This window comes from Phoca vitulina, unplaced genomic scaffold (genome assembly GCF_004348235.1).
Source record: "Phoca vitulina isolate PV1807 unplaced genomic scaffold, GSC_HSeal_1.0 scaffold11, whole genome shotgun sequence".
Lineage (NCBI taxonomy): Eukaryota > Metazoa > Chordata > Mammalia > Carnivora > Phocidae > Phoca > Phoca vitulina.
In genome coordinates this window covers 42,813,580-42,837,013 of record NW_022589714.1, presented here as the reverse complement: position 1 = coordinate 42,837,013, position 23,434 = coordinate 42,813,580, and the positions used below count along the sequence as shown (strand labels likewise).

General features: G+C 46.6%; 1 protein-coding gene across 3 annotated transcripts in view; it reads left to right on the top strand.

The window, feature by feature from the left end:
* Positions 1-23,434, top strand: part of DAAM2 (dishevelled associated activator of morphogenesis 2) — a 126,429-nt gene that overhangs the window by 84,148 nt on the left and 18,847 nt on the right. For 2 of the 3 annotated variants that reach the window (XM_032409878.1, XM_032409877.1), the window contains exons 7-18: positions 817-927; positions 2,116-2,219; positions 3,345-3,411; positions 4,473-4,590; positions 6,614-6,752; positions 10,101-10,159; positions 10,296-10,480; positions 11,077-11,376; positions 16,129-16,236; positions 18,613-18,639; positions 19,680-19,786; positions 20,958-21,042. In XM_032409878.1, the coding sequence (XP_032265769.1) occupies positions 817-927; positions 2,116-2,219; positions 3,345-3,411; positions 4,473-4,590; positions 6,614-6,752; positions 10,101-10,159; positions 10,296-10,480; positions 11,077-11,376; positions 16,129-16,236; positions 18,613-18,639; positions 19,680-19,786; positions 20,958-21,042 (1,410 nt within the window). The remainder of the gene's footprint in view (positions 1-816; positions 928-2,115; positions 2,220-3,344; positions 3,412-4,472; positions 4,591-6,613; positions 6,753-10,100; positions 10,160-10,295; positions 10,481-11,076; positions 11,377-16,128; positions 16,237-18,612; positions 18,640-19,679; positions 19,787-20,957; positions 21,043-23,434) is intronic. The other variant, XM_032409876.1, reaches the window with a different exon arrangement.

Genomic DNA, 23,434 nt, shown 5'->3' with positions numbered 1-23,434 from the left:
GCCTAGCTGAGGGCTTATATAAAAAGACATAAGGGACCTTAAGAGATACGGGTTTGGCTGGGAAAATGGACACATCACTAGACCATGGGTTCCTTGAGGCTGGATTATTAGTCTATGGCTCTACATCTCTGAGCCCAGTGCCTGATGAATCACAGCGGCTCAGTCAAAAATTAAATTGAATGCAGTTGCTGGGGCCAAGATTTTAAGCCCTATGCCTGGGCCAGTGCTTACTATGGGGACCCCAAGAACAGTGCTGAATACTGAAGCCATTCTCTTTTCTTCTCCCTGATCTGCCCCAGAAAAGTAATGAGATAATAAGTATAAAGTGTCTTATGTAGAGTAAATATCAATAGATCTAAACTGTTACTACAAGTGCTATGGTTTATCTACCAGTATAGGCTATTTGTATATTCTGTCATCAAACATTTTTAAGCACCTACTCTGTGCAGAAAGTGACCCCTGACCCTTTGCAGAAGAGGTAAAAGGCAGTGTCCATGCTGTCAGGGAGCTGGGCAGGAAGATTTATGAGCTATAAGCAGCTGGAGCTGTAAACAGCTCTAAAATGCTGAGGCAGCATTTCGGCATGGCCCTACAAAATAAACTAAGCCCTGGAGGTGAGTGGCAGGACTGAGATTGAGGTATGGAGAGGCAAAGGACGCTTCTTGAAAAAGCTGAGCTTTTGGGAAGGACCAGGGTAAGCTAGATAGATTGGGTAGAGCAAGCACGTGGGGTTAGAATGGTGGTAACACAGGCACAGAGGCTGGACTTGTAGGATCCTGAGCCCACCTTCCTCTCCTGTCCTGCCTTTCCAACCAGACACTGTTGAATGAGCTAGACCGAAGTTTGGGCCGGTACCGGGATGAAGTGAATCTGAAAACAGCTATCATGTCCTTCATCAACGCTGTCCTCAATGCTGGAGCTGGAGAGGTGAGGCATCTTGTCCTTGCTCTTACTGTTCCTGGACTTTCTGGCCCCAGGGGAATGTGTGCAAGTGCCTCCTGGGGACGTAGGAGAGGGAAGGGGCCAAGACCTCTGGTTGGCATGGCTGCCACTACCATCATTGTCTTCAGATTACCTTTATCAACTCTTGCCTCCTTCACTTGGGGCTGAGAAAGAATAGATTGTCATGAACCTTGCAGTCATGAGGGGTTCTTGGAGAGTTTCTTGCATGGGTAGCGTTGTGCATTATGTGTGTACTGGACAAACCCCACGTTGGCTGGCTGATGCTGGCTTAGGGTGGTGGGGGATCATTTATGGGAGGAGGGCAAGTGTAGGCCCTTCTTCCTAGAGTTTTCTAAAGACCCGATTCTGGACCGGTTTCTGAGTTGGCTGGTCATGCCCTCTAGCACCTTCTGTTAGGAGGTATGGCTTCTGATTTTCCTTACTGTGGGGTCAGAATGGGATTCTCAGACTGTAAAAATAGCAACAGCTGAAGATGAACTTGAAGAGCAGATGAACTCCCCAAATTCTAAGAGAATCAGATGCCCCAGTCAAGGTCAATTTGTTGAAGGTCAAAAGGAGCAATTTAATGATCTCTACTTTTCCCTCTTTTCTGCCAGCACACTTTTCTTGCAACCAGTCCTGATGAGCTAAGTTAGGTGAGGTGGGTTGGGAGAACAATCTGTCCATGAGATGCTGACATCACCCTTGTCAATACTAGCTACACTAATCTGTTCTGATTAGTTGGTAACCATATTTCATCAGGTAATTCTTAATGTAATATCACCCCTTTCGGTAATATCATTCCCATTTTACAGATGACAAAACTAAGGCTTTCCCCAAATCACAAAACTAGTGAGTGTCAGAGCAGGGATTTGAATCACGATCTGTCTGAAATCAAAGCTTATGGTCTACATTACTTTACGGTGCCACTCTTTGATGCCAAAGGCTGAGAAAAACGGTAAGGGACTTGAAGGAAGTGAGGCAGGAAACCTAATGGGAATGAATAACAAGGTCTAGTATGTCTCTTCCTGCCCTTTCTTGGAACTCTGGACTTGAGGCAGTTCCAGATGGGTTGTTGCAGGTGATGTAGTGGGACAATGGAGTGGGTCCACTGGGGACTCTTGTGGAAAAGCCACAAGCCAATAAGTCTGGTCCTCCTTTGGTGTCCCCCAGGATAATCTGGAGTTCCGCCTTCATCTACGGTATGAGTTCCTGATGCTGGGGATCCAACCTGTGATTGACAAACTCCGGCAGCACGAGAATGCCATCCTGGACAAGTAAGGCCCAAGCCACCTGTCCCCACTGGAGACCAGTTGGGGATGATCAAGACTTTCAAGGAGGCTGCCCTTCCCACTGGAGACCACCTGCCATACCCAGTATTAATCCAGAATCAGCTCTGTGTGGGGGAGGTGGACAGCTGTCACCCCCTTGTCCCACATCCTACCTATGTCCTTGCCTGCTCTCTTTGTTGACCTGCTTTCTCATCTCTGATGTTAAACGCAGGTGGACCCATCCAGTAGTCCTCAACAATGTTAGTACTTCCCCAGGGTGGTGGTGGGGGGCTTTGGAAACACATAGGGGTGTTCCTTTGGTTTTTAGACTGGCTGGTTGGGGGACACTAACTGGTATTGGTTGTTGGAAACCAGGAATACTAAACATCCTGCAGGGCACTGCTGCTTAACAAGGAAATTGCCCCACCCCAAATGGAAGCCATAAAAGCCTTTATTGATTAAAGGGCACAATTAAATTCCTATGTGTTCCTTAATTCCAATTAAGTTCCTATCTGTCCCCTCTGGTTCTGTCCCATTGGTACAGACTATTTTATTGCGCTGGGTCTTAAGGGAGACAGGATGGGCCCTTTTGAAGTGGAGTTGGGGAGTGGATGGGGTGAAAAATGAGAGAGATTGGCTTTGAAGGTTGACATGAGGACAGTATGAGAACCCTGGTGAAGGCAGAGCAGTAGTCCTTGACTGGGTGATTTTACCCCCAGGGGACATTTGGCTAAGCCTGGAGACATTTTTGTTGTCATGACTTGAAAGGTGGGAGCTGCTACTGGTGTCTAGTGGGTAGAGATGAGAAATGCTGTTGAACCTTCTACATCTCACAGATCAGCCTCCCACAACCAAGGAAAATCTAGCCTTGGATATCAATAGTGCCAAAATTGAGAAAGCCTGATCTAAGGTGACGGGACTCTAGGCTGGCCTCCCTGAGGAAGAAGGGGCATGGGATTCTATAAAGGAGGAGACTTGGCCTACAGACCAGTGGCTTCTTTCTGGTTTTGCCTTGGCATCACCTGAATTAAGCTTTCAGATTTAGTTCACTGGGGAGTTGAAGGGGCTAACCCTCAAACAGGGACATCCTAGGAGTAATATCTACTCTCTCTATCCCCTCATCGTATCTAGGCATTTAGACTTCTTTGAGATGGTCCGGAATGAGGATGACCTGGAGCTAGCCAGGAGGTTTGACATGGTGAGAAGCCTACAGGGATGGGGCAACTGCAGTGGGGTCCCAGGTGGCCCCACAGCCTCTTCTCCAGATCCCATGTTGTGGTAGGTCCAGTGTTGGCTGGCTTCCCTGGTGAGTGGTCCTATAGACAGGTCCTACTTCTGGAACCTGGCAGTGTGTTGGCTCTGCAGGGCCTCACCTGGCAGGCCTTACCTGGTAGGGCATCTCCTCTGCTGGGAGATTGCAACCCCCAAAGGAAAGAGGGCCAGTCCTTAAACATTATTAGTTTCAAATTCTCTCCTGGGCTACTCTACCCCTGCCTTCCAGCAATTTCCTGAGTCCCCTCTCCCTGCCACTAACTAGATCATGCTTCACAAACCAGATTGCCTTTTCATTTCAGCCTCAATAACCCTAAAAATACACAATTCTGCTGCTTAAATATTGTATTATAAAATCTCTATTCAAATAGAAGCTTACTTCTGGTGGTGCTGCAGTCACCAAGCACCATCCCATTATATTGTCACACAAGCCCTGAATTTACAATAAGGAGACTGAGATTAGCTTGCCTGTGGTCACACAATGAGAGAGTAGATCTGGGATTTGAACCCAGCTTGTGTGGAACTATGCTACGTGGTCCTTGAATCATCTATGCCACTGTCCCCTTTCCTTAGTTTGAATCAGTAGTTCTCAACCAGGAGTAACTTTGCTTCCTCCTCCCCCTGTGAACATTTGCAAAGCCTAGAGACAATTTTTGTTATCACAACCGGTGCAAGGAGGATGTCACTGGCATCTGATAGGTATGGACCAAGGATGCTGTGGAACAGCCTACAATGAACAGGACAGCTCCCATGACGAAGAATGATCTGGTCCAAGATGCCAATATGCTGAGATTGAGAAATCCTGCTTCATATAATTAGGACATCTCCCTCCTCCTTTTCTCGTGCCTCTCCTTTGAAGCCTGGGCCAGAAGCAGGAGAATGAATGTCATCCTGGGAAATGGGGCTCAGTGGATGGAAGTAGGGTTTTCTCCCCTCTTCTTCCATGGCTTGCCCCCTCCCCATTCACTGTGCCCTCTACTCCCTCAGGTCCACATCGACACCAAGAGTGCTTCCCAGATGTTTGAGCTGATCCACAAGAAGCTAAAGCACACTGAGGCCTACCCCTGCTTGCTATCTGTTCTACACCACTGCCTGCAGATGCCCTGTGAGTAGCCCACACTTGCCACTTCCTCAGCTGGCCTGAGCCTTGGCCTGGGGCAGGTTGAGACAAGGTGTCAGGACTTCCCTGGGTTGGTGAGTCTGACTGAGTCTCTCTCTGCACATGTCCCCAGGAGGCCTGGCCATAGGACTCAGGCCCTTGTTCTTCCCTCCCTCTTTGGGATCAGGACTTCCACTGTCACCCAGGAGAGAAGCTGTGGACTTGGCCCTGAAGAACGCTAATGTCCTGGTCTACCAAGCAGTAGCTTGATCACTGTAAAGTCAAACAGCTCTGGCTGTCAGCTTATGACAGAGGAGTGATCAATCATCTTGGGGAGCTCCAAAAAGAAGCTTTGCATTTGGGGGCATAGCACAGATGTAGACTGAGCATGACTTTTTTCAAGGTTTTATCAACTCCCCCATCTAGGCCTTGTGAGCTCCACTTTAACACAGTTGCCCCTGCCTCTGTTTGCAAATATCAGATGTCAGCATCTAAGCTTAGCAGATGCTAAGCTCTTTAAGATCCAGGTGTGTGCAGTGACTGGATAAATTACATATAATCACTAATAGCCACCCCAGCATGCAATTTGAAATGAGCGGTAACTGTATCATTTGGTATTTAAGCTCTTCACAAAATTGCATACTTGGAAGACTACTATGGACAACCATGATGGTCAACCTAGGCAGACTCTCTACTGGTGGTGATGGTGGTGTTGGTTTTCATGGTGATGGTGGCAATAACCACAGTTTACTATGTGCCAACCCTGGGCCATGCATGATGCAAGGCTCTTTGGCACAGTGTCTCTAAACCTGAAAATGACTTAAAGAGTGTGCATTATTATATCCGATTTATAGTGAATGAACTTGAGGCTGGGTGAGTCTGAACATATGAAGGAATTTTTGTTTCTTTGGGTTCACGGCCTTAGATGAAACATGTTCTACTTCTGTGAGCCAGTGGCCTGGCTTTACCCTGTTTTCCTGGGTGGAGGGTAAATGGAAAACTATGCCACATTGCAATGTCTATGTCAGTGAAGTGATGGAAAGGAAACAGGACACAGTGACCTAGACCAGGAAGCTATCAGTTCTCCGAAGCTCAGTACAGAGATGTTCACGGAAGACATAGGAAGTCCCTGAGAAACCTGACTTCTCTATCAGGTTCTTGTGTGTTGTGCTCCATGGGCAATGTCAATGTGTCTCTTCTGCCTCAAAATGGGGCTTTGTTGACATGACCTTCCACCTTGTAAGCATTATGGTTTGACTTTGGACATCAGCATTGTCCTGGTTGACCTCCTTTGGTGGTCAGTTGAGACAAAGTACTTGGGATCAAGAACTGAGGAAGAGGGGCTTGTCGCTAGCACATGAAAAGAAAGTCCATGTCCCAACAAACCATGATTACAGAGGATGGGAGTGGGGCCCTGTGAGGTCAGGAACCATACACAAACTTTTGCCTTCACAGTTCAGGGTCACCTTCACTGAGAAATCTGCCTGGATTCCATTAGCACTTCTCCAACCTATTCTGACTCTCTCTTAGTGCATACCTGTAATGAGTTTCCATTCATCTTTCACTGTAGAACAACAGCATAGATAATCCTAAAACATTTTCTTTTTTTAAATTTCCCTGGAGACTTCATTATTTAGCAGGTAATATTTTGGAGCAGATTTACTTTCTGAAAGGTGCTTTTTTTTTAGATAATGGAAAAGGCAATTTGCATTCCCAAGGCATAGGCTACTCAGGGTACCTATAGGGAAGAAAAGCAGCCAGGAAGCACTTCAGGGAGTAGATAAATGTGTCTAGAGGATTGACACACTCATAGAAAGTCAGTTGCAGATCATTAGGAAATGACTGCATTTGTGAATCTCCATCATCAGCATCTGCATCAGTAGCATCATTGCCTCCCCCATCAGACTGGGAGCTTGTGAAGGGAGGGAGAGGGCATGCTTCATCAGCCTGGGCCCAGGCAGTGACTCTAGGGCAGGGCCCCAGGGGATTCCAGGGCTCAGTAAAGTTATGATGCCTGTTGTCCTCACAGACAAGCGGAACGGTGGCTATTTCCAGCAGTGGCAGCTCCTGGACAGGATCCTTCAGCAGATTGTCCTCCAGGATGAGAGGGGTGTGGACCCTGACCTGGCTCCCTTGGAGAACTTCAACGTCAAGAACATCGTCAACATGTGAGCAGTGGCCAGCTCTCACCTGTCTTCCTCCTCCTTCCCTCTCGCTCTCCTGCATGGACTCTCACCAGTGAAACCTCTGCTCCCTCTTGTAAACCAGATGTCTCCAAATGCACCTGTCTAATAGAATCCTCTGAGATAATGGAAATATTCCATATCTGCCCTGTTTAGACATGGCTGCTGAGCACTTGACATGTGGATAGTGTGACTGAGGAACTGAATTTAAAATTTTATTTCATTTTAATTAAATTCAGATAGCGATATGATGTGGCTAGTGACTACCATATTGAACAGCACAGGTTTATAGGGGGTGTACTCAGCTTTTTTTTTTTTAAGATTTTATTCATTTGAGAGAAAGAGAGAGTGAGCTAAAGAGAGAGCACAAACTGGGGGGTGGGAGAGGCAGAGGGAGAAGCAGACTCCCCACTGAGCAGGGAGCCCAAAGTGGTACTCGATCCCAGGACCCTGGGATCATGACCTGAGCTGAAGGTAGATGCTTAACCTACTGAGCCACCCAGGTGCCCCTGTACTCAGCTTTTAATGATCCATTGCATGGAGTAGATAGAGGAAGAATTTAAACTTATTAACAATGGTCTGTGGGCTAAACAATCCTCCAGCTTGCTTTTGTATGACCCATGAGCTAAGAATAGTTTTTACATTTTAAAAGTTTTTAAAAACAAATGAGAATATGTGACAGAGACTGTACCTGGCATATAAAACCTGAAATAGTTATTCTAACCCTTTAGAGAAAGTTTGCTGATCACTGAAATAGAGCATGACAATTAACTAAGACTGTTAGATAAGGATGTCAGAGCCTAAGTCTGGCTTATCTTTGACCCTGTGTATTGAGAAATACAGAGAACCAAGTTTAAAGTCACATCAATCATCAGAAGTTATGTTAACACACTAATTTTTAATTTTAAACTTTTACTTAACTTTCTTTTTTAAGTTTTTTTTTTAATTTCCAGTTAGTTAATAGATAGTGTTACTTTAGTTTCAGGTGTGCAATGTAGTGATTCAACAATTCCATACATCACCCGGTGCTCATCATGACAAGTGCACTCCTTAATCCCCATCATCTATATCACCAATCCCTCTGCCCCCCTCCCCTCTGGTACCCATCAGTTTGTCCACTATAGTTAAGAGTCTGTTTCTTGATTTCTCTCTCTCTTTTGCTTTGCTCATTTGATTGGCTTCTTAAATTCCTTCTATGAGTGAAATCATATGGTATTTGTCTTTCTCTGACTGACTTATTTTGCTTAGCTCCATCCATGTCATTGCAAATGGCAAGATTTCATTCTTTTTAGGGCTGCATAATATTCCATTGTATAAATACACCACATCTTCTTTATCCATTCACTAATGGATGGACACTTGGGCTGCTTCCATATCTTGGCTTTTGTAAATAATGCTGCTATAAATGTCCAGTTGCCCTTTAAGGAGATAAATTGGCTCTCAAGTATTCATGGTGTCACATTCCAAAGCCAGGTAGAAAATGATTTTTGAACTATTCATGCTACTGTTTTCATTTGCACAAGTAGTTGGGTATTGATGTAGTTAATCCTACCTGGTATGCTGGACAAGTGCAACTAGCAAAGTAATCAAAATGCAGCTTTATTTCTGATTTTTATTTCTGTTTTCTACTAACTCTTTACACTATTTAGTGGGGAAGCTTTTCCTTTGCCAGAGGATGAAAATGCCTCAGGTCCAATGAAGTTTTTGCTTCTTCTTGGGCAATGGAAGTCCTAAGATCATTTTAAGCCATCAGCGTAGTCTCAAATCTGCAACTAGAAGGACTAGTCTCAGATGTGAACCATGTGAATTCTAGATTTGATTTAGCCTTAAATCTCTCTCTACCCTGGACTGGGGCTGGAAGGTGCAGTGGGAAGGGCATGTGTGATGACTGGCTTTCTTTCTCTGTTCTGTTTTTCTTCTAACCCATTCTACACACATATCCCCTTCTATTGGCTAACCAGTTTTTAACCCTATCAGAGGCAGTGCAGGGGCAGGAAGGAGAAGGGGAAAAGGTGTTACTTGATCAGATAACTTAATAAACAGGCTTCCTATTCTCTGGCCTTGGCACAAGGGTAAAGACATGAATTATTTCTGGGATCTTCTGAAGCTCTTTGTTGCATGCCTCTCACTATAAAACCCTGGTCACTGGCCATTCAAGGCCTTTTTATCCCCTAAGACTGGTTGGTACCATCCCTTCCATCAGCTCCTGATTCACAAGCAATCTAGAGCACGATGACACAATGTCCAAGTGCCCAATTTTCTGCCAGGTGGACATCTTGGAAAGGACTTAAAATGGCATCAGCCCAATTTCTCCATGATGCTTACATCTGGTCCATGAGAAACCCTTGTGCAATCTCTGTACCAATAAACTCTAGGAGTGCTGGATGGTCCCAGCACAGCACCACTCTCCTGGTTAATGTTTCTTCAGTCTTTGGACCTGCCTGGCCCCAAGTTGGACCCTAGTCCACTATGCCTTCCTCCCAACATCAGGGATGTGGGTCAGAACTCTCTGAGTGGTCCAAAGAAGCTAGTGGATGATGATGAAGGAGGTAGCACCTCCAAGAAGGACAGCAATGCCTCTCTCCAAAGAACTCTCTTCACAAATTATGTCCCCTTCCATACTCTGTCCCCTCTTTATATCCTTGATGTGATTGAGGAGACCAACATTCATGGATCTCACTCCCACAATTTCAGAGTTACAAAAACAAACAAACAAAAAACCAATTATTGGGATCTCACTTTGGGATTTCATCTCTATTACACCTTGGTGTCTAGGTAATAGCTTAATCCCCATTCCAAGAGTTTGACATGAGTGAGGACTTCCTGTGATTTAGATACATTTCCCTCTTCACCCTCAACATACTCATTCTGTGTTGTGAGGTGGGTGATTTCTCTTGCTCTTACACATTGGTCTTTGGAAGCCTAGACCATGGTAGGGTCAATATTTTGATCTCTCTCAGTGCAAAAAACTTATTTTTACAAGGGAGTACAAGTCATCAGACAACTAAAGGAAGCCTGAGATTTAGTCCTAGTTCTACCATTAGTTAAGCTGTTGTCTTCATTTCTGGTCTCAGGAGCTTCAACTATATCACAAGGGGTTGGATCATAAGTTATTTAAGGGTCTTTTCAATTTTCACAGTCCACAGAGAGATACATGAGAACTGGGCAGGGCTGGGAACCTGGAGAGACATCTGGAGAGTCAAAATCCTAGCCTCCTTGATGTGGCTGGACAGATTGGAGATCATAGAACCGATGTGGGGAATAGGGGGATGATATGTCTTCTGGGAAGTTATGAGCCAACAATCAACAGACCCTTCCTGTACTCCCCACCAGGCTCATCAATGAGAATGAAGTGAAACAGTGGCGAGACCAGGCAGAGAAGTTCCGGAAAGGTAAGGGGCTCTGCCTAAAGCCACTGCATGCTCTGTACAACCCTTCCCCTTTCCAGCCCAGGACCTATTAGAGGTAGACCCACACAGATTCATATTGTCTCTTCCCATTTCCTCTCCTGTCCCACCCCCATCCCAGAACACATGGAGTTGGTGAGCAAGCTAGAGAGGAAGGAGCGAGAATGTGAGACAAAGACATTGGAGAAGGAAGAGATGATGCGGACACTGAACAAGATGAAGGATAAACTGGCCCGAGAGTCCCAGGAGCTGCGCCAGGCTCGAGGACAAGTGGCAGAGCTGGTAGCCCAACTCAGTGAAATCTCAGTATGTGGACACCTTCCTCTCTTTACATATTGAGCTGAGACCTTCAGGATAAAGTGGGAAGAACAGGTGTGGGGAAGGGCTAAGGACCCCAGGATGAAGGAGAAGTTAGAGGAGGACCTCAGGCCAGGATAGAGGGGAACTGTGAGGCTGTAAAGGTGGCTACCTTTGTGTTAATTAGAAAAACCAGTGCCCTTTCCCCTGGGTGACACTGTCCCAGGAAGCACACCCGGGAAAGCAGAGTGCAAGTATGCTTTTGCACACTCCTCCCTGTGCAGCTGGATGCCCTTGTGCAGACAGTAGCCTATACAACCATATGTATTGTTTCTGCTGTTGCATTGTGATAACTATGACTTTGTCCAGTGTTATGTATGTGTGTTTTACCTATGTGTATGTGACTGTGGTTGTGTCTATGTGTATGTTGGATGTTTGGGATACAGAGAGGAAATGGGGGGGCAAAATGCGTGTGGGAGGTGAGAGCAGGATTGGGGTTCTAGTGTAGATAAAGAATAAGAATAAGGAAAGGAATAGTGTGGTGGGGACCTGAAAGGCATCATTGTTGATAGCTTTGTCTTTTCAATTTTTCTGTCTTCCCACAGACAGGACCTGTATCTTCCCCACCTCCCCCTGGGGGCCCACTTACCTTGTCTTCCTCAATGACAACCAATGACCTGCCTCCACCTCCGCCCCCTCTCCCATTTGCCTGCTGTCCTCCACCTCCACCACCACCTCTTCCACTTGGTGGGCCTCCCACTCCCCCCGGTGCCCCACCGTGCTTCGGCATGGGCCTGCCTCTCCCTCCAGACCCCTGCCCCAGCAATGACATCCCACTCAGGAAGAAGTGTGCTCCCCAGCCTTCCCATCCACTGAAGTCCTTCAACTGGGTCAAGCTGAATGAGGTAAGTAACAAAAGATCAGTAGGTCCATTCTCCTATAGTCAGTGCCAGTCAGCCCCATGGATTGCCTGCCCATTGTTTGTAGATTGCCCCTTCTGGGTTCCTTCTTTGGTGGGGATAAGGGAAAGCATAGTAAATGCAGAAGATGGGATTGCTGATGTCAGACAGCTCACTGTTCACTGGGAAGAACATCTACACTGGGAGGAAATAGCTTGACATGTGCTAAGGCTCACATTGGCAAAGCCACCTGCAGACAGAATTTGTATGTGCTGAGGGTTAATGGAGTGATATTGATACTAGAGCATTGACCAAGCAGGGTCACTTTCTAGACAATACAGTGGCTGGGCTAGAATTTTAAGGATAGGGTCTATTTGAGGAAAAGGGTGGAAGATATAGGCAAAGAACTTGGACCAAGGTCTAGAGATGGTAAAGATCAGGGCAGTGTGTTCAAAGGACTGAAATGATGAGGCCATGGCAGGGGACAGGACAGCACCCTTGCCATGAAGAGTTGGATGTCAAGTTGTAGTCATTTTGGCATCCTCCTGAGGGGAAGGTAGACACACTGGGTACTTCTCTAGACTGCTCAGCAGTGAGAGGCCCTCATGAATATTATTCACAATAATCACCAATCCCAGGTCCATGTGTGAGATTCCTCCGTTGGACTCTCACGAGCATAGAGTAGAGATAACTCTACTGCTAGAGTTGCTTTAGACTGCTAGTAATTTAAGGCCAATTCCAGCCTGGGTCAAGCCCTGCCTCTGGTTCTGTACTAAATCCTATTAGGACCTGTGGCTTTGTCCTTGAGGTTTAACACATACATGGTAACTGAGTTCAATTAGCCTGATCCATACACACACTTCAGTAGCAGCCATGCAGACATGATTTTGGAGCTGGGACTAATGGATGTCCTCTGACCTTGTTGTATGAACCTCTTGGTCTAACTCTTGGGGAATTCATAACTGTACCATTCTATGCTAGCTTAAATGAGCTCAGATGGAGACTCAAGTGGGAAGAGATGTGAGATTGTGAAATAGGTGGCCAGCTATGTGTTAGCTGGCTCTCATAATGGTAGACCAGCTAACCAGTCAGTCTGAGGGCTGCTTTGTGTAAAGCTTTTTGCTGGGGATTGTGATGGGTAATAATAAGAGGTGAAACAAAGCATTGCCCTGTAAGAGCTTTGAATCTGGCAAATTAGGAATTTTGTTCAAGGAAACATCTAGAGATCCTGGGAAGGGATTGAAGGGGAGGTTCTAACCTCTAACTAAACCAGGTTTGGCTCTAATAAACTGTGCAACCTGAATAAATCACTCACTTTGTACCTCAGTTTGCTCATCTGTGAGATTTCTAAGATTCCTTCTATCTCTGGTTTTATAATCGAGGTGGAAAGACAAAGCATGAATATAGCTCACAGTCTCCTGGGCTTCTGATAACATCTCTAATCTAAGTTGGTAAAATTTTAGAGCCACCTGTTATCAGACTTTTGAAGCCACATGGTTGACATTTGTGACAACTGCACTACACAGCTGCGCCCTGTGTGTCCTTCCCCACAGTCATGAGGCAAGCAGACAAACAGCTCTGCAGAACCAAAGGCCACAGGCTGTGTAGAAACGTTCACTGTTCATGATCAGAAATAATATATATACTTCTTTGCGGTAAAAAAAAATTTATCTCCTGTACTTAAAACTTAAAGGGTTTTTTTTTTTTGCTTTCTTTTAAAAAAAAGTTTAAATTTTTTTTATTATAGTTGACACAATGTTACATTAGTTTCAGTTGTACAGCATAGTGGTTTTACAACTCTATATGTTATGCTATGGTATGGTATTTCTATTTTTATTTTTTTTTTGAGAAATCTCTATACTGTCTTCCATAGTGGCTGCACCAGTTTGCATTCCTGCCAACAGCGCACAAGGGTTCTCTTTTCTCCACATCCTTACCAACACTTGTTATTTCTTGTCTTTTTGATTTTAGCCATTCTAACAGGTGTAAGGTGATATCTCATTGCGGTTTTAATTTGTATTTTCCTGATGATGTTGAGCATCTTTTCATTTGTCTGTTGGCCATCTGTATGTCTTCTTTGGAAAAATGCATAGTTAGGTTCTCTGCCCATTTTTTAATTGGATTATTTAGGGGTTTTTTTTTTTTGGTGTTGAGTTGTGTAAGTTCTTTATATATTTTAGATATTAAGCCTTTTACTGAATATATAATTTGCAGATATCTTCTCCCATTCAGTAGGTTGCCTTTTTGTATAACTGAAAATTTTTAAAAGGTAATGAAAAGTTGATTAGGCACCTCAACAATTAAGGAAAACAGACAAGGCAACTAATATTTTTGCAACATTCTCATCAAATAGAGCTTTGTACTTAGGATTTTTTCTGGGGTCTAGTAATAATAAAATCTATATAAATTCCTCAGGGACCCAAAGCAGGCCAGAGTTTCATTCCTGGACTGGAAAGTACAGGTCTGATGGAATGGGTAATGGGGAGGATTCGCAGGAGTTGTAGACATTTCTCAGCAGGGGTGGGTGGGCGGGATTGAATAATATTTGTGGACCTATTAGCCCACTCCCAAGCTTTTAATCATGTGACCAGGAGTTATTTAATCATTTGGGCATCAGGTTCCTGTTCTATAAAATGGGGGTAATTATGGCATCTATATCGAATGATCATTGTGAGGATTAATTGACATATGAAGTATTTGGAACAGTGACTAACACAGAAATTCATAATAATATTAGGTGAGTTATTAGTGGCACAACCATGAATGCCTTAAGTGTGTTATCTCACCTAATCCTTCAACTCAGTAAGCAAGCATCACTGAGACCCTGCTTTCTTTTATGTGAAATGAGAAGAGAATAGCACCCCTCTATTTGCCAACAGTCCCACATAGTGATGAGGCTGGGAGTGCAAACTAGCTTGCTTTGTTGGACTCCAAATGCTCAGTGAGAGAAACACAATGAAAAGTGTTTTGGAGAAAGATTTCTTTGTCATATAAAGGGTGTCTCTAGAGGGCAGAAGTCCCAGGGATCTAGACTGGTGGTGATGAGGTTTTGGCCAGAGTGATGCAAAAATTAAAGTCAGGCATCATTCTGCACGGTGGGCACAACAGGGCAACTTGGTGAAGTGTAGGATGTGGAGAATACTAGGAAATGGATTATGGCTCCAGAGCTCGCTCAGCTATACCTCCACAAAGGGCTGCATATGGGGATGGGGTGGCATTTGGCAAGAACGGTGGGAGAGCTGGGCACTCAGTCCATTCTCTCAGGGGAAACTCTCCCTAGTGTTAACCATCCAGCTCTCACATTCCAGTCCTTTCTTAGCCCGGCCTCACTGGGAGTAAAGAACAGTGGCAAGCTTTACCTGTGTGGGATTTCCCATGGAGCCCACCTCCACCCCAGGTCTAGACTCAGATGGGAACCACTGAGAGTTTTCCTTCCCTGCTCTCCTGTTCAGTTCCCCCTCCCGTCTTCTCTCTGCCTCCCACATACCCCATTCCAGGGGCCTGGCTTCTTTCCCCTGTCCCCTTCCCCTACTCCACGTGTGCTCCTGTGTACACACACACACACACACACACACACACAGTGGTTGTTTCTGCCATGAAAAGAATGTGTCTGTGTTGGGTTTGGCCAGTTGCCTGTATCCCTTGCTGCTCTGAGCTTCCCAGCCCGGCATTCCACAAGAGGGTCCCTGGCCTTAGAAAGGCCACAGGAATGTCCCCACCCTCCCCCCCTGCTCTGGCCTAGCCTCTCCTTTCCAGAGTTTAAGAAAATAAAAGTGAGTGAAAGGTATGTTTCTCTCTCTAAGCCTTGCTGAGGGGGAGATGAAGGGAGGAGGGGGTGGTGGCCTTAGGAAGGTTCCCCAGCTGCCCTCTAGGCAGAGGAGGGTGGGAGATTCCATTTTAAAGGACAGCAAAGCTCAGAATGAGGCAAGGACTCCTGGGAGGACAGAAGTGAGTACCCTGAAGAGGCTGTGCTCTCTGCCCTCTGAGCAATGGCTCAAGGTGCTGTAAGACCACTGGGGTGTTCTTGGCTTTGCTGAAGGAGCCTCTCCCTGGAGTGGGGGTTCAGTGCCAGGGTCCCATACAGAGGTGGGGCAGTGCTTAGGTGGAGAAGCCTTGGAATGTAAACCCTTGGACTCATCCCAACCATGAGGGATAAGCCACTTTCCCTGGGTCTGACCAACAGGAAGTTGTGGCAGTCTTGTTGGCCTGAACAGTCACTCTAGGGGCCAGGAATGTTCCAGGCTTTGGCATTTGTCCACTTTCTGGGAATCTGGGAAAGTGGGAGGAAGACCCCGTGGGAGACAAAATGACAATCTCAGATACAGGAAATATAGTGCGCACTGAGGATTTGAGGATCTCAAATATGTGTGGGCACTACTCCTTGCAGTGACTCTAGCCAACCCTGACATTTAGGGAGTGTGCCCTGAGAACACTGGTTTGGTTTTGTTTTTCAGGAAGGAGTTTCATACCCTCTTTCATATTTGCCTACCCATCACTCTTGCCCTCCATTTGATTTCTGGAGCACACGTCTATGTGGCCCCATGAGAAAGGGAAGACAAGGAGCTTGTCTCTGGCTTCTGCCCTGGAACAATGTATTGAAGGTTTGGGGGAGATGAATTGACCCCTTTCTGAAGGCCTGAAAGCCTGACTATTGTAGTTTGTGCAGCTGGGAACAGGTGGAGTTAGGGAGGCATTGGACCTCTCCATCATGAAGGAGTTGAGTCAAACATTGGGTCTTCTCCCTGTCCTGAATCTTAGGAACGTGTCCCTGGTACCGTATGGAATGAGATTGATGACATGCAGGTATTTCGGATTCTGGACCTAGAGGACTTTGAAAAAATGTTTTCAGCTTATCAGAGGCACCAGGTAAGACCTTTCCCTGCCCCCATCTTCTCGGGTCTTGACTTCCAGTTCTGACTTCACCTATGCCCCTTGAACCCAACCCTCAACCTCTTCTTTCTCCCTCCCTTCCTCCCAGGTATACTGAATGATTTTATTCCTTATTAGGTACCATGCTTTGCCAGGTACACGGATCAGAATTAGAGGTATGCAGTGCAGTAGGGGAAATATCCTGTTGTATTCCCGTTCTGGCACACAGTTGTGTGTATTTACACACTGAATGATGGAATAGCATTTTGTCCATTTGTCCTTCATCTTGGAGCACTGGAGGTGGAGTCACAGCCCTGGCCACTGTTGACCTCCGTTCTCTCTTTGACCCCAGGATCTAGAGACTACACCTAGCAGGCATGATAAATTTCAAACTGCTTTCTCCACCATACTCTCCCAACACCCCCACAAGTCAGTTAGCCGAGGATGTCAATGTTTCTAGGAAGATGGAGCTGCTCCAGTTCTTGTTAGGGGGTTAAGGTTGGGTCTGGGCCTGGGCAGGGCTGGGAGAGCCCTGGGCTTTGCTCTGCAGACACTGCTTACAGATGGCTGGCCAGTCAGCCTGCTCTTCCAGCAGCAGTAGGAGGAGTGGGAGGGTGGCAGAACGCAGGGCATTCCCGAGGCAGTGCCAGTGGGGATTGCCAAACGTGCTGATTCTCATACCATCCTCGCATGAATGTGAGTCGAAAGATGAGTCAGGGCCGAGGGATCTGCACTGTAGCTAGCACATCTTGGGGCCCTGCCCCCAAGTCCAGTTTGGACATTCCCAGCCTCAAGGCTTTAGAGTGCATTCTCTCTGGTCTCCCTCTGAAGGTCGTTTCTTTTCCACACTGTGCCACTTTCTCCAGTCCCCTCTGCTGAGCCCAGGGTGCCAGCACTTGAGGATACCCCAGGTGCCAGTGAGTGGGGTCTGCATCTTCCTGGGCCCTGGGTAGCAGCTGCATGTTGTGGCTGGGCTCCCCACTGCTTTCTGCCAAGTTCAGGCCTGTGGACAATCCTTCCTGAGGGCACATGAGACTCCTCTTAGGAGCTTAGCCAAAGGGGCAGAGTTGGGGCGGGGCTCTGATCCTGACTTGGGATTCTAGAAAAACCAGATCATTGTTATTTAATTTAAATGTAGGTGCTCAAGGTATCTGATTCTTTACCCTAATTCCAGGCAACATTTTTAGCCTCTGCCCATATCAGGCTGGCATAGCTGCCGGCAGCAGCTGCGGCCTAACAGGAGTGGGAAGGGGCTCTTCTGAGTCCTTGGTGCTCCTATGCACTGATGTTCCCAAGTGGGATGGAGGGAGCATGTGCAAGGGGTGTATCAGGCATGGTCAATCACACACCTCCCCCTAGTTGGAAAGTCTTTCTCTTGGCCAGGGTTCCAGGCCACCCCACCCAGTCTCTGTGCCCTGAGGTGGGGCTAGGATGGGATCCAGTGGGGAAAGAGGGGTTATGGGGTTTAGAACAGACTGGGTTTGGGGCCTCTCAGTTTGGTGACTGGAAAAGTGTTAAGGTGGAAAGTCCCCTTTTGTCCCCTGACTCCTCTGTTAACCCCCTATTTCGGGGCTGGGCTCAACCAGACTATTGTCACTTGGTGAATCTCCCAGCCTCAGGCTGAATTCACAGCAGCAGAGCTTGAAAGATCCCAGAGGCTGTGTGGCCCTGGTCCCTGGTGACCTCCTCTTCCTATCTTAGGTCCCAGGGTGCATGTTTTGGTGGGGAGGGGGGTCCTATGAGCTGTGGTCTTCCCTCTATGTCCTATGCAGCTCCTGAGTTAGTGACTTCAACTCCATCAGGGTCTGAAAGGAAGAACTGGGTGTGGGCTCTGTCCCCTTAGCTCCCTTGGAAATCAAAAGACAAAGGGAAAGGGGTGAAATTCGGGGACACCTGCTTTCATTTGCCTCAATGAATGCAACTTCTGCATGTTTCTGGCCCCTTCTGGTTATATCTCCTCTTCTGTTTAGAAAGATGAAGTTATCCAGCAGAGAGAAATGCTCTCTGCCCTCTGGGCAGTTTCCCAACAGAGAAGAGGGAAGAATAGCAGCCAAGGCCTGGGGTTGGGAAGCTTGGGGGCCGGGCCTGCCCCAGCTGGGGAGTGGTGGTCCCACTGGGCCCAGGGCAGGCAGGGGACCTGTCTACTCCCCACTTTGTGGCTTCTCCGTGAGTGCATGTCTGCTAGAAGCACCTCCTGTCCAGGGCTAATTGTTAGTCTCCATCTCCAACCATGTGGGTCTCATTGGGATGGGGTAGACAGAGTAAATGCTCAGGGGTCTCCATGTCTCTCCTACTGTCCCTGGGGTCCCTGAACCTCTTGGCTAACATTGTGCATGTTTAATTCTCTGTTGGCTGTGGCTGCTACCTGCCTAGGAGCTGATAACTAATCCTTCTCAGCAGGTGAGTCACTCTTGGGGCTCTGGACACTCTAACTTCTAACCACTGTCCTGGGCTGCTACCCTGTACTGGTCAAAAGAGAGGGCTTTTTCATTCTGCCTTCTATCTTTATGACCCATCCCTATAAGCAACACAGGAAAGGGTTCCCAAAGAGAAAGCAGAAATGTAGAGGAGGGAAGTAATTCAAACAGACCCCTACCAGCAATGGAGGTGAATGTCTACTGGATTAAGGAGAAAGCTTCTAGGTCTTTTGTCTTATCTACCTGGCCCAAGGCAAGGCCATCCTGTAAGACTGCATAAGCTGGGCACTGCACAATCCCAAGGGTACAATTCACAAGGATAATGATGTGAATGGCAGCCTCTGGAATTGTGCAATATAGAGCATGTGCTTGGAGGGACCTCCCAGGGTAAAAACTAGTTTCCTGTCTACCTCACCAAGGGCCCAAGAGAAGGGAAGGAATCTGATTTTGAGGGAATCTGCTGTTGGAACCCCAGTGAAGATAATTCTTCATGGAATTCTGCCTCAGTTTCCTCACCTCAGGAGTTGTGGATGCCCTCTACTCTGGGCACATTGGGCTGTGCTTGATGTCCCCAGGAGTCCAGGAACTGTAGCCTGATGGGGATTTTGGACCAGCTTCTCATCATAAGCTTGGGGAAGCTCTCCGGGTAGGGTGGTGGAGTGAGGGCTGATTCTCTGGGATGCTGGGGATCATAACAGTGCCCAAAGCCATAGGGATCAGTTCCCCCACTGGAACAGACCCTTCTCTAGTTTGCCCAGAAAGGGCAGTCTTTAAAAAAGGGGGCTCTTCATTGCCCCCAACCCATTCTAGCCCATGGTAAAGTCCCAGATGCCTCCTAGTAGAGATGGTTATTAACCACCTTCCTCTCTCTCTCTCTCTCCTGTCTTTTTCTTTCCATCTTTCTTCCCCTCACACCAGAAACATCCCCTGGTTGGTGTGGGATTGGCTCCTGGGGGGTGGGCAAGGAGAGGATTGGGGAACACACGCATACCTCAACCTTTTTATTTGGCTTGTTGGTTTCAGAAAGAGCTGGGCTCCACAGAGGACATCTACCTGGCCTCCCGCAAGGTCAAAGAGCTATCAGTCATTGACGGCCGAAGGGCACAGAACTGCATCATCCTTCTCTCTAAGTATGTGCTTGTCCTGCCTTGTTAGCCCCTGGTGGGAGGGATGAACGTCCCCCCCACAAGGAATAGAGACCTGAGAGGGCTAGAGCAAAAACCTACAGTGGAACTGAATGTCTGGGGGACAGGGGTGGCAGAGGAATGGGTGACAGCAGTCTCTCCACTTCCCCTGCTGTCCCCTGGGAATGGTAGGAGACCACTGATCTAGAACCCTCTCTTGGGACCCCATGTTCAGCAGTAGTGTGGGGCTCTGCAGACAGGAAACTGCCCCTGTCACGACATCCCTGACCAGCCTGGACATCATCTGGCAACAGAATTGCTCTAAGCCCATGGAGGGCCCCACTAGGCTTAGGCCACAGAGCAGCATGATCTCAGCCCCCAAGCATTTCCCGCGGCTGCAGAACAAACAGGGCAGTATCTGCACTAACAGCACAGCTTCTGTGCAAGGCCTCCCGCCTGAGCCAGGGTCAGAGGGCACCACCACCCATACTATTCTTAGTGCTGCCCTAGCCATCTCTGGGACATCCATTCCCCTTTCTTCCCCCAGGCCCCAGGCCTCAGTTTCTCTCTCTTGAAGGTGAGGGAGAGTTCTGTATCTCCAGGGATCCAAGTGGTGTGCATCTGGAGGGGATAGGGAAGGGCTGTGTGTGTGTGTGTGTGTGTGTGTGTGTGTGTGTGTGTCTGTGGAGGGGGGTGGCTTGTCCCTCACCCAGACAGCAAGACGTATGGGAACAGCTGTGTGGGAGCTGAGGTGCTATCAGAAGACTGAGAGCTATTCTGTCTTCTGACAATGAAGGAAGCAGGAAACAGCCCCCTTCATGGCCTGCCGATATTCCCATCCTCCCATGGAGATGCAGTAGATATTTTAGGCATAAGGAGGAGAAGGATCAGAAACCTTTACCCTGTCTCTCTGTCTACACTAAAGATGGCCCTTTTCAAATGTCCCTATCAGTTATGACAGAGACTCAAGCAAGACACCAGATTCAAGTCTATACTTAGAGACTAAAATATCTCATTATTTAGTTTATGGAGTGAACCATATGAGTTTAGGGGAACTAAGGGGGGAGCACTAAGGAATATATTCCCATGTTCACATGAGGGAGAGAACGCAGGGGAAGGGGGCTGGGGTCTGTCCTGAGCAGAGGGCCCAGGCTCAAGGGGCAGTGTTTTGCCTTAGGTTGAAGCTTTCTAATGAGGAGATCCGGCAGGCCATCTTGAAGATGGATGAACAGGAGGACCTTGCTAAGGACATGCTGGAGCAGGTGAGGCCCCTGGTGGGGAGGGGATGGGAGCTGAAACTAGGGGGAAGCTGCACCCCTTCCTGCCCCCAGAGAGGCCCAAGACTCTTAGGTCAAGGAGAAATCAGTCTGGAGGATGAGGAGTTGGGTAGAGGTTTATAGAAACTCCCTGGACCAGCCTTTCTGAGGGGAGGCTAGGAAAGGCTGCATATTTTCCAGGGGATTGAGGTCCTTGACAGGAGATATGAGCTATGATCCCCCCTTGGGTCTCAAGGTAAAGTCAGAGTGACCCATAGTCATATATTCCCCCAATCTCTTCCACCTCAATTTATTGGATCCTTCAAGAGAAACCTAGAAGGCATGAAACAAAACCACCATCAGTTGGACCTCATTAGAATTAAGAACTCTGTTCATCAAAGGGTACCAATACTAGAGTGAAAAGATAAGCCAAACCTTAGAAGACATTTGCTTTATGTACATCTAGCAAAGATCTCCTATTCAGAATAAAGAGCTCTCAAATCCAAGAATGAAGATGACAAACAGCTCCACTTGAAAATGAGCAGAAGCCTTGAACGTGTACTTCATGAAAGAGAATTTCCAAGTGGCTCGACACTCTTAGTCATCAGAGAAATACAGTAAATCACACTGAGGCAGAACCACACACCCACTGGAATAGCTAAAATTGAAAAGACTGACAATGCCAAATGTTGGCAAGGACATGAAGCAACTGGAATTCTCATTGGGTACAATAATTTGGAAAACAATTTGGCAGTACGCACAAAGGCTAAACCTACCCTACTGCCCAGCAGTCCCACTGCTAGATACAGAGAAATGAGTGCAAACATTGACTATAAAAGATATATGCAAGAATATTTATAACAGTTTTATTCATGGAACAACCCAACTGTCCATCAATAAGAAAATGAATAAATATACCGTGGTATATTCTTACAATAGAATACTATTCAGCAATGCATAAAAAGCAAACTACCAATACTTAGATCATGGATGAGTCTCAGACATTATGTTATTCAAAAGAAGCCAGACACCAAAGAAAACACACAGCATGAATCCATTTATATGAAGTTCAAGAATAGGCAAATCTAATCTAAGGTAATAGAATTCAGTTGAGAGGCTATAATGGGGAGAGGGATGGGTTGCCTTATTGAAGCAATAGAAGAGAACTTTCTAGGGGATGGAAATCTGTATCTTAATCTGGATGGGGTTTCAGTGGGTGGTTTTGTCAAAACTCTTAGAATTGCACACTTAAGATGGATGCCTTTTTGGGGCGCCTGGGTGGTTTAGTCGGTTAAGCATTTGACTCTTGATTTTGGCTCAGGTCATGATCTCAGGGTCCTGGGATTGAGCCCCATGTGGGGCTCTGCACTCAGCACAGAGTCTGCTTGGGATTCTTCCTCTCCCTCTGCCCCTCCCCCTGCTTGTGTGCATGCTCTCTTTCTCTCTCTCTCTCTCTCTCCCTCTCTCACCAAAATAAATACTTTTTAAAAAAATAAATACATTTTATGTAAACTATACCTCAACAAACTTGGGTTTAAAAGAAAAAAATCATTGAGCTGTGCACTTAAGAATGGTATACTTTCAAGATACATCTCCAAAGGCTAGTGAAGCAAAAGCAAAACTGAAATTTTGGGACTTCATCAAGATAAAGAGCTTTTGCACAGCAAGGGAAATAGTCAACAAAACAAAGAGGCAAGCCACAGAATGGGAGAAGATATTTGCAAATGACACTACAGACAAAGGTCTGATTTCCAAGATCTATAAAGAACTTCTTAAACTTAACACCCAAAAAACAAATAATCAAGTCAAAAAATGGGCAGAAGACATGAACAGACACTTCTCCAAAGAAGACATACAAATGGCTAACAGACACATGAAAAAATGTTCATCATCATTAGCCATCAGGGAAATTCAAATCAAAACCACATTGAGGTACCACCTTACACCAGTTAGAATGGCAAAAATTGACAAGGCAAGAAACAACAAATGTTGGAGAGATTGTGGAGAAAGGGGAACCCTCTTACACAGTTGATGGGAATGCAAGTTGGTACAGCCACTTTGGAAAACAGTGTGGAGGTGCCTCAAAAAATTAAAAATAGAGCTACCCTATGACCCAGCAATTGCACTCCTGGGTATTTACCCCAAAGACACAGATGTAGTGAAAAGAAGGGCCATATGCACCCCAATGTTCATAGCAGCAATGTCCGCAATAGCCAAACTGTGGAAAGAGCCGAGATGCCCTTCAACAGATGAATGGATAAAGAATATGAGGTCCATATATACAATGGAATACTACTCAGCCATCAGAAAGGAGGAATACCTAACTTTTACATCAAGATGGATGGGACTGGAGGAGATTATGCTAAGTGAAATAAGTCAAGCAGAGAAAGTCAATTAT